The sequence below is a fragment of the Onychomys torridus genome, chromosome 22 (genome assembly GCF_903995425.1).
Source record: "Onychomys torridus chromosome 22, mOncTor1.1, whole genome shotgun sequence".
In the NCBI taxonomy this organism is placed as follows: Eukaryota; Metazoa; Chordata; class Mammalia; order Rodentia; family Cricetidae; genus Onychomys; species Onychomys torridus.
The window spans coordinates 28,019,581-28,029,268 of record NC_050464.1 but is presented as its reverse complement, the minus strand read 5'-3'; the positions used below and the strand labels follow the sequence as shown (position 1 = coordinate 28,029,268).

The following is a 9,688-nucleotide window of genomic DNA, read 5'->3' as shown; positions in this document are numbered from 1 at the left end:
TCCCTGGGAGATCTTGACCCTGGGTCCTTTGATCACTGGTCCCCCACTGTTAATGACCCCCCCTTCGCCTCGCAGTTTGCTGAAGGTGCTTTTCTTGGAAACTCAGGTCAGGTGAGGGTCCCTGCCATTGCCCCGCTGGTGGCTCCGAGTTCTTGCTGAGGTGGCTGTGGATCCAAGCCAGCACTCAACACCACCCGGGTGGGATGAGGGTGACTTTTGCAGGCTGGGGACCTTGCCGTCCTCACCCTGCCCCGGCCGGGTGGGTGGCCCGGGGCGGGAGCGAGAGGCTCTGGTGGAGGAGGGCGGGGAGGGGGCGGCGCCTGGGAAAGGAGGCTCAGCTGGCGGCTGGAGGCGTTTGCATCTGGAGCGGGTCTCAGTTGGAGCCGCAGGCCGGAGCCTCCTCATCTCCCCTCCGGCCCAGTGGTGGCGGGGACCCGAGCTGTTGGGGCCCGCGCCCCGCGCCCGCCAGTCATGGTGGGTCACCTGCATCTGCAGGCCATGGGGGACACGCGGGAGCAGAGCCGCGACGGCTTGCTGGACAGTCCCGACTCGGGGCTGCCCCCTAGTCCCAGTCCTAGCCCGCCCTTCTATGCCCTGTCGCCGGGCACCCTGGACGCCCGTGCCACCACCGAGACTCCAGGACCCAATGAGGCACCAGCGGTAAGACCTGGGGACCGGGCAGCGGGAGGGCCATGCAGAAGCCAGCATGGTCTCCTCCCTCCTGAAGCGGACGTGGAGTTGTACCGGACTCACCAGGACCTGTATGTAGGCTGGGAGTTTCAGGGTGGGTGCTGGTGGACTAGAGTACAAAGTAATGTCCTGGTACCCCCAAAGTCTACCATCTGCCAAGGGGCCTGTTGTGGCCCTCCGTCCGTGGGTCCTGGTCCTGCTCCTGCTCCGGCGGAGGAAGCAACTTGAAGAAAAGACGGCTGAACACAGCATCATAAGTGATCCATGAGCCTGTGGCTGACCTGTCTGTGGCTTGGTATTAAGGCCTTTCCCCCCAAGGTGTGCAAGAGCACGGGGAAGCACTTATGGCTCTGTAAGCAATGTCCAGCCTGCTTCCCCCTCCAGGAACTTACATAGTCCAGGGCAGAGTTTGGGTATCTAAACTTTTATTTAAATCTCCCCAAGTGACTCAACATGTGCACGCAGGGAAGTTGGAAGACTGTCTTGAATTGAACTTGCATCTCTCTCTGGGGAGCAGGCATGGGTGTGAGGTGTGGGAGGGGGGGGGAGGTGGTTGAAGACTTTAGGAGTAAAGACAAGTGAGCAGTCCTGTTCTCTGGAACCTTGGGGACAGGCCAGTGCCCCTGCAGCCGTAGATCACCTGGTGTGGGCTGCATGGTGGGGAAATCCTAGAGCGTAGTTCTGAGGGAGATTGGGAAGAAGGGATCGGGAAGACGTTGCTCCAATTCTGTGTGACCCAGAAACCTCCTTCTGCAGGGAGTTCTGGATGCTTCCCAGGCCTTCCGGGCCAGCCATAGGCGCTGTGAGAACTGCATGCTGGGCTGGCTAGCCTGGCTCTGCTGCTGTTATTCTTTCCTTTCCTGGCTAAGTAGGTGGCAGCTATGGAGCCCTGTTCTGTGATTTTTGTCTGGGCAGGGAAACCTGAGGCCACAGGGGCCCAGGTAATGAAGGACATCTGGTGTGTGGATGCCATTTTTTCCCCTTGTGCCAGAGATGGTTCTCCCCACCCATGTGTTTAATCCTTGCAGTATGCCCGTGAGTGCCTGCCTGCCTGCCTCTGATCTCCATTTTCTGGGGGGGGGGGGGGAGTCGAGGCACAGAAATGGTCAGGAAGTTGCCCAAAGTCTGCCCAGAACAGAACCAGGGAATGTGGTTCCAGGGGATATCTGAACCTGCCCTGGTTTTCACTGCATAGTGAGTGAACAACCTTTTAAATTTTTAAACCGAAAAACAAAAACGTGTAGCGGTAAGGTCGAGGGAGGTGCTGCTCTTAATAAAGACAGGAAGCAGTAGCCGCGGTAAACCTTGCCTCAGGTTCCATCTACCCACCGACCAGTTCCTACCCACCAGGGTGCCCACCTCCTTCAGATCCCATGTCTTCTGTAGTCTTTGGCCTAACAGCTACCCTGTTTCCCTGCTTGGGTAACTCCTAGGCCCAGGTGGAGGTAGGCTGACAATTGCCAATCAATGATTGATCTGTCGTGTGGGAAGCGTCTCGGGGCCCTAGTTCCAACTGTGCAAGGAAGAAGCTATATGAAGGTGGTCACGTGGCCCCTCCCAGCATCAGCGTTACTGCAGAGAACTGTCATTCTAGTGGGGGGTGGGGGGTGGGCAACAGTCACCTCCTTCGGTGGGTGACACAGTGCCAGTAGTGACGGGCAACCATGTAGCGGTGTGACTACAGACAGGCAGGGATGATGCCTCAGGAAACCAGAGCAAACCAGGGAGTGGGTTTTAGTCATATAGGGCTGATACGTGTCTCAGTCTAAGAAGATGGAATGTGCCAATGTCCTCTGGCAGAGCCCAGAGAAAAAGAGGAGGGTCTGGGTCAGGTCCTGTTAGTCTAAGCTGAAGCTGGAAACTAATGCTTTGGCTTCTTTGTTGTTGTTGGTTCTTGTTTTGGTTTTTCAAGACAGAGTTTCTCTGTGTAGTTTTGGTGCCTGTCCTGGATCTCACTCTGTAGACCAGGCTGGCCTCAAAGTCATAGAAATCCGCCTGGCTCTGCTGCCCCAAGTGCTGGGATTAAAGGCGTGTACCACCTCTGCCCGGCAACGGCTTTCTGTTTTCAGAAAATAGGCTTTTCTTTTCTTTTTTTTAACAGTACTGTGAGCTCCTAGGACCCCTCAAATTGGAGTTCTCAATCAGGGATGCAACTGAAAAGTATGCGTGAAGAGTACAAAAATGGCCTTTTGTGGGGTTGGGGATTTAGCTCAGTGGTAGAGCGCTTGTCTAGCAAGTGCAAGGCCCTGGGTTCGATCCTTGGTTCCAAAAAAAAAAAAAAATGGCCTTTTGTGTGTGTGTGTGTTGGGGGGTGCTGCTCTCCCATGTTGCCCCTGGAGAGCAAGATGTATTGGCTGGAGTGGGGGGCCACTTGGCTGCTACCTTCACCCCAAGAATGCTCAGCCATCCAGGCAGGGCTAGATGAAAACAGACTGACCCTAGCTTTGTCACTCTGGGCTCCAAGCTGGACTTCTGTACCAGGTGAGAAATATTAGACGCGCCCCCCTCACCCCCGAATTCCATCACAGCTGTGGTGTGTGGGGCAGGTATGGCGGGGAGCCAGGTCCTGCTGGCTGAGAGCAGGCTCCTGGCAGTGACAGGCAGTTTGGGCAACTGCCCCCTACAGCTCTCCCCCCCCCCCCCCCCCCGCCCGGTTTTATTGCCCCCCAGGGGACTGCAGGTGGCTTTTGGGACCTGACCTGGGGGACTCCCTGGTGTTGGATGTTTGCTTAGACCCCAGCCCCCCCCCCCCATGCCAATGAGGTTCGGGCTCATTGTTGAATGACAGGAGGCGACCAGCAGAGTGGGAGACTCCGCCTCCCCAGCTTCTCCCGGCTGATTCGTAACAAAGTCTAGCTTCAGTAGTGCAGGGCAGAGTGTGCTTCTAATGTCACTCAGGACTCTCTGGAGCGGCTGGGTGCAGATCTGGGCTCTGGTCCAAGGAGCGAGGGAAGAGCATGGGGTGGAAGCTACTGCTTCAGGGCTTGGCTATCACTTAGAGACTCTGCCCCCTTTCATTTCGAGGAAGGCTGGTATGACAGACGAGGGGGCTGGTGCCTGGAGCCACAAAGGGTGGATGGCCATATTAACAGGTAGACGGCCAATGGGTTGACAGGCAAAGAGGCTGGGGCTCAACAGACCCATGGCCTAGGTGAGGTGTCTACGTGGGCTCTTGGGCGAGGGAGCCAGCGTACGGGGTGGATGGAGGAGTCTGTTTGCAGAGGGAGTCGGGGAGGCAGGCAGATCTGCCAGGGCTGCCTTCCAGCTGGGTCTGCTTTACTTCTAGTGGACGGCCAGCCCAGGCCCCCCTTGGCTGGGGCACTTGCCAGGAAGAGCCTCACCTGGAGCTGCAGTGTGAGCAGTCAGGCCACACCCTGGCAGGTGTCTAGGGAACCCACAAGCAGCCACTCTCTGGGGAAAGCGTGACAGATGGGACCAGGTAGGATGGCTGCACCTACGTACCACGATGGGTGGCTTAGGCTATGGAGGCCACATACCAGAATCAAGGCCTAAGTGAGGTTCTCTCTGGACTGCTGAAGTCGATTCCTGGCTTCTGGTGGTAACCCATCAGCCCAGCGACAATCTGTGGCTTCTTATGACAAGGTGTGGCTTTGGTGGGAACCCTTGGCTGGGGTAATCTGTGGTACGCTAGCTTGAGATGCAGTGCAGCATCTGCCTCCGCCTTCACCTGACTGTTCTTGTGTTCTCCAGGGCGAAATCACACCTCTCAAGAGGCCATGCTGGTTGGAGTTCTACCATAGCGAGGGGTTTGGGACTCAGCTGTCCCTGTGGGGACAGTCAACATCACCAGTTTTTCTGGCTTGTGGTGGGGACCTCTTCTAATCACACTGTTCTCGTGGCTGTTCCCCCGCATTGTGCACCAGGCTAGCTGCAGCCCACAGTGGCCCCTTGGGGGATCTCCTGGATTTCTCCTAAGCAGGCAACCATTTTCTCTTTGTTCTCGCATAGCTGCCAAAGTGTGGCATACTGGAGAGCATGGGGGAAAAGGACCCCTCTCTGTTTCCTTTCTTCCTGGATTAAGGTTAGAATCAACCCATGCCCATCACAGGAGCTCCTGGTCACAAACCTAGCTAATGCCAATTAGAGTGGAATTCCAGCACTAGGGGAGGTGAGACAGGAAGCAGGATTGCTTGGGAGTTCCAGGCCTGGTCTATAGAGTGAGACTTCATTCCACGCAAACCAGAAGCTGCTGCCTAGGGTGTCTTGCGGAATCCCATTTGTCCCCTTGCAGTCTCCATGTGGCACCGTGTGTGGGAGGTTGCACACTCATGGACGTCCTGGCTGTCTGGTCCCTCCAGTAGCAGCCGGTGGGGCTGTTCCCCTCCCCCATGGATGGGTGTTTATTGGTCTAACAACTTCCATGTGCTATGGCACTATTTTAGCCCCATGGCTGTACCCCGTGTCTTGTTCATCTAGGCCCGAACACCATCAGGTGGGGCCGTCTCTGTATAGGACCATGCTCTCTGCCACAGTGCGTTATCACTCCCTGTGGCTTTGGGCTTTCCCAGGGTGTCAAGCCCCACATCACCACACCCGCAGCCAGCCATGTTTACCATTACTGGGCTGGGCGGGCAGTGGCCCATTTTTCTCAGAACTTCAGCCCTGGTCCTTACCCTACCCCTATCTGCCCAGGAGACCAGTAGTTAGCCAGCTGCCCCAGCCAGCTGCCCCAGCCTGCCCATGACTCTCAGCACTCAGGAAAGGGCAAGGCTGGGGTTAGGTCCAGCTTCGGGGGGGTGGGGGTGGCATCTATTGTAGTTGGTAGAAGGTGGTATGGGGGGGGGTGATCTCTGCCCTCAGCCTTTTCTTCCTATCCTGGCGTCCCAGAGCTGCAAGGGGACAGCTCAGGTCACAGATGCATACCAAAGCCCTGCAAGCTGCAGCCGGAGGTCTCAGCATTTACCTTAGATGCTTATGTATGCCATGTACATGCCCGGTGCCCACCGAGACCAGAGGGAGGCATTGGTCCCCTGGAACTTGACTTAGGGGTTTGTGAGCCACCATGTGGATGCTGGGAACGGAACCTCGTCAAAAGCAGTAAGTGCTCCTAACCACTGAGCCATCCTCCGGCGCCTCGGAGAAGAGTCTCCTGATTTCCTTTCTGGAAGTTTCTGTGCTCCAGGGGGCCCTGCAAGGCAAATGCTGTGGTGTGTGAAGTCTCCAGTGCATATAGCACCTGGGGCTATGTGACCCCCCACGTGTCCCAAGGGTGCTAGAGCCCCACCCCTACAGTCACTATGGGGCTGTAATCCAGCTTCTGGGGGTGGGGGCATTGCCTTCCACCCCATACAGTTGGACTTTTCCTGTTTGCTTTGCAGGCCAGCTGGGTCCACGGGCTATAAGGCAAGATATTCTCCTAACAACCCTTAGCCAGGGTTTTGCCTGCAGAAACCTTTAACAGGGTGTGGCTAGTGGCTGCCAGTCCCTTCGCTGGGTGTCCAGCCGTAGAATCCTTGGGTATGGTGTGCCCAGCTGTCCTGCCCCTAGTGGACATCTGGGTTCTTTTTTAACTCTCAGTACCTGCTGTGGCCACTCCCTGTGGGCAGCTGAACTATTTTTCCAGGGGGCCCTATGGAGAGCTGTACCACTTGGCCTCCGTCCATTTGAATTGGGCTCTGTGTTTGACTGGCAGAGCCCTGTGGGGCAGCTGGCTGATATGGGGCTGCTGCAGGTCGGCCAAGACCCAGACGGTGGTGGTGGGTTCCCTCTCCTGTCTGTCTGCAGGTTCTTTTGTAGCCCAGGATGGCCTCAAACTTTGTGCACCTGAGGTTGGCCTTGAACTCTGATCCTCCTGACACCACCTTCTGAGTGCTGGGGTTACAGGCAAGCACCCATTTATGGGGTTCTGGAGGTGGAATACAAGGCCTCATGCATGCTGGGCACACACTAATGACTGAGCTGGTGCCCCAGCCCAGTGGTAGCAGGCTTACTCTGTGTGTATTAGGTTCTGCAATGCTCTGTACTGAGAACGCATCTGCCTCTCTGAACTGAATGCTTGCTTCTCAAGTCTTAGCCCGTGTTCATGTCCTCCCTCCTCTGCGGCCATGTGGGACCTAGTGCTGTGGCCAGGGCATGGTAGCTACTCAGCAAACTTACCCTGTGCATTTGGGGGAATGCCAACAGCCACTCTGGTATTCTTTCCATAAACATCTCACCTGGGAGCTTTGTGACAGGGGTCAGTGCCAATGTCACTCGATCCTGAGGCTGCCTGGGGTCCCATGGGAGCCAGATGCTTCCATCTGACTCCGGCACTATTCCACGTGGGTGCTGGTGTGTGGAGACCATCATCATCATGCCCCACCCTCATGGGGTCGTGCAGACAGGCATGTGGGTATGTCTGTCTGACACCCCTGTTCTCAGTACTGCGGCTAGTGTACAAATCATGATTCCCCTTCCATATCTCCACACAGGCCACTCCCCTCTTCCAAAGTCCCCCGGCCCTAGAGATGAGACCCCGTCTGCTGCCTGTGTTCTTTGGGGAGAGCATCAAGGTGGACCCAGAACCTCCACATGAAATCCGGTGAGTGGGCCCAGAGTAAGGTGGGTGGATCCTGCTGAGTTGTGTGGAAGCGTCCTGCTTATGAGGGCCAGAGTCTGCCAGGCTCCAGGGCAGAGCAGCCAGCTTGGGTCTCAGCAACTCTTACCCTCCGGTGCTGCCCGCTCTGGAGGGCACCACCCCACTCCCTGCTTCTTGGTGTCAAACCAGAAACTCGAAGTGGCACCGAGGTCATGGACCGGTCCCTCTGAATGGGGAGTCCCTCCCCATACCCCCAGGAGGGGCTGCGGGAACCTTCATAGGCTTCCTAACATGGCAAAGTTGGAAACAGACCATGGGCGGCGCTTGCTCTGTCATACTCAGCCCCTGAATACTGCGGCGTGTTCCAACAACAGATAGTCCTCTATGGTGACATCCCAGAACCACCACCTCAACAGCATCCATCATCCCAATTGTGTCCTTTTTTTTTCTTTCCCCCCCAATTTAGGGTCCAGCTGTCCGTGCTGCTCTGTTACTCTTTAGTATCCCAGCTGAGACTTTGACCCTTCAGAGTCAAGGTCAAGAAGGGGGTTGTGTGGAAGGCTAGCCACGGAGGGTGGCAGGCAACTCACCCCCTTCGTTACTGTCCTCCCCAGCTGCAACTCTGAGGTCACCTACGCCTCAGAGAGGTACTTCCGCGACAAGATCTTCTACGTTCCGGTGCCCACGGTCACAGCCTACAGTGAGACCATAGTGGCGGCGCCCAACTGCACGTGGCGCAGCTACCGCAGCCAGCTGACCCTAGAGCCTCGCCCGCGTGCCCTGCGCTTCGGGAGCACCGCCATCATCTTCCCCAAGCTGGCCCGCAGCTCCTTCCGCACCACACTGCACTGTAGCCTAGGCCAGCCCCGCCACTGGTTCTCTGCCAGCCTGCAGCTGCAACGGTGCGGTGATCCTGTGCCCAGTTCCAACAGCCCTGATGTACTCTGAGGAGCCCAGGCTTGGTGGCAGAGGAGCAGAGAGAGTCTGGGAAAGGTCCTGGGAAGATGGACCAGGGCTCGGCCTAGAACCCGGGCCCCAGGAGGAGACAGAACCCCGTGGTCTGGACAAATGAGCATGCGGCTGCTTCTGGCAGCCTGTCGCCACCACAGGCTGGGCCTGAGCTCCAGCCTAGAGGATTCTGTGAATGTATCTTTCATTGCCTTTTATAGCTGCCAGGCTGGATGGCTTCAAGTGCAGGGCCAAGCATGTCCTGGTGTGCCCTTGAGGCAGAGACAGCCCTGTGTACCACAGGGCACAGAGGACCCAGCCTCAGTAGTTGCCTGGCTCCCAACCTTGCTCTCAGAGAGGGTCGTTTTCAAAACAGGCCCTTCAAACATGCTGGTCCCAGCTGAGAACCCCCAAGTGCAGCGGGCTGAACTAGCTTCCCTTGGGCTGAACTGGCAAAGACTGTGGCCTCAGGCTGTCCAGAACACATCCTCTGCAAGGCACAGCCCTTCAGAGCAGTCCCAAGGGTCCCCACAAGACGTATTCCTGACTAGCTTAGAACTTTTGAGCCTCCAAGCTTTCTGGCCAGGGGCCAGGGAGGCTTTAAAGCTAATAATAGGACATTACCAGCACCTGCCTACAGCCGACTCTAGACTCAAGGTTCCGATCCCGGCTTCAGATGCAAGAGAAAGCGTGGCAGCTTCTCTTGGCCTTAGTTCTTACCCAGAATGGACCCTACTGATATCACAATTTCTGAGCACCCAGGCTCACCCTTGCATCTGTGGTGTGGTGAAAGAGAGCCATGCTTTGGGCTCTTGCCCACAACCTGATGCTGCCCCATGGTGTCCAGGCTAAAATGACTTCCCCCTACAAGTCCACTTAGAGGTAGAGATGTCCTTTTGACCTCAAGTCTCCAGTAGCCAGAAACTTGCCTGCTGCCCCTGTGGTGGCCAGTGGAGAGAAAGGATACCCTTCGTGGGTCAAACGGAACCCAAATGACTGCTGGATTCCCATCTATTTATACAGGTTATCAGAGGTGCCTCCTGGGTAAAGAACTTCAGAAATTGGTGACTTATCTTAATAAAACATACACCGCCAGGATGCCTTCCATTTCTGATGTGCCCCTGGGATGGGGTAGGGGAACCCCACTTAATATTACTCTGTGAGAAACCCTGGGGTACTGAGGGGAAATAGAGTCTCCATGTGTGCCAGGCAAGGGCCTGACCACCAATCCAGTCATAAGCCACCACGGGCTTCCCACACTAATGGCTCTTACCTGTTTGGGAACATAGAGTCCCCAGGCTGCTAGCTTACAATGTGGGGTGCTTGGGGAAGCCCCACACCCCAAGCATCCCCCCCCATCAGCAGTTCATCTATCCTGTGGTCACCCAGGGGACCTGGAGAATGGGGTGCCAGGCCTCGGTAGATCCTGTCCCAGTCCTTGGGGCTCTCCACCCAAAGGTCATGTTCCAAGTTGCCCTGCCCTAGGGTGCTTTGGTAAAGGTCTTTCACTGG

The 9,688-nt window shown here is 56.6% G+C and overlaps 1 protein-coding gene across 1 annotated transcript; it reads left to right on the top strand.

The window, feature by feature from the left end:
- The first annotated feature begins 381 nt into the window (after positions 1-381).
- On the top strand, positions 382-9,249 carry LOC118572628 (refilin-A). Its single transcript, XM_036172353.1, has 3 exons — positions 382-660; positions 7,122-7,231; positions 7,843-9,249. Exons 1-3 carry the CDS (start codon positions 472-474, stop codon positions 8,174-8,176), a joined length of 633 nt encoding a protein of 210 aa, XP_036028246.1. The 5' UTR covers positions 382-471; the 3' UTR covers positions 8,177-9,249.
- The last annotated feature ends 439 nt before the right edge of the window (positions 9,250-9,688 follow it).

Coding starts and splice junctions, on each gene's coding strand:
- LOC118572628 (XM_036172353.1), top strand. CDS start 472: ATGGTGGGTCACCTGCATCTGCAGGCCATGGGGGACACGCGGGAGCAG. Junction 661..7,121: donor GACCCAATGAGGCACCAGCG/GTAAGACCTGGG, acceptor ATCTCCACACAG/GCCACTCCCCTCTTCCAAAG. Junction 7,232..7,842: donor GAACCTCCACATGAAATCCG/GTGAGTGGGCCC, acceptor TGTCCTCCCCAG/CTGCAACTCTGAGGTCACCT.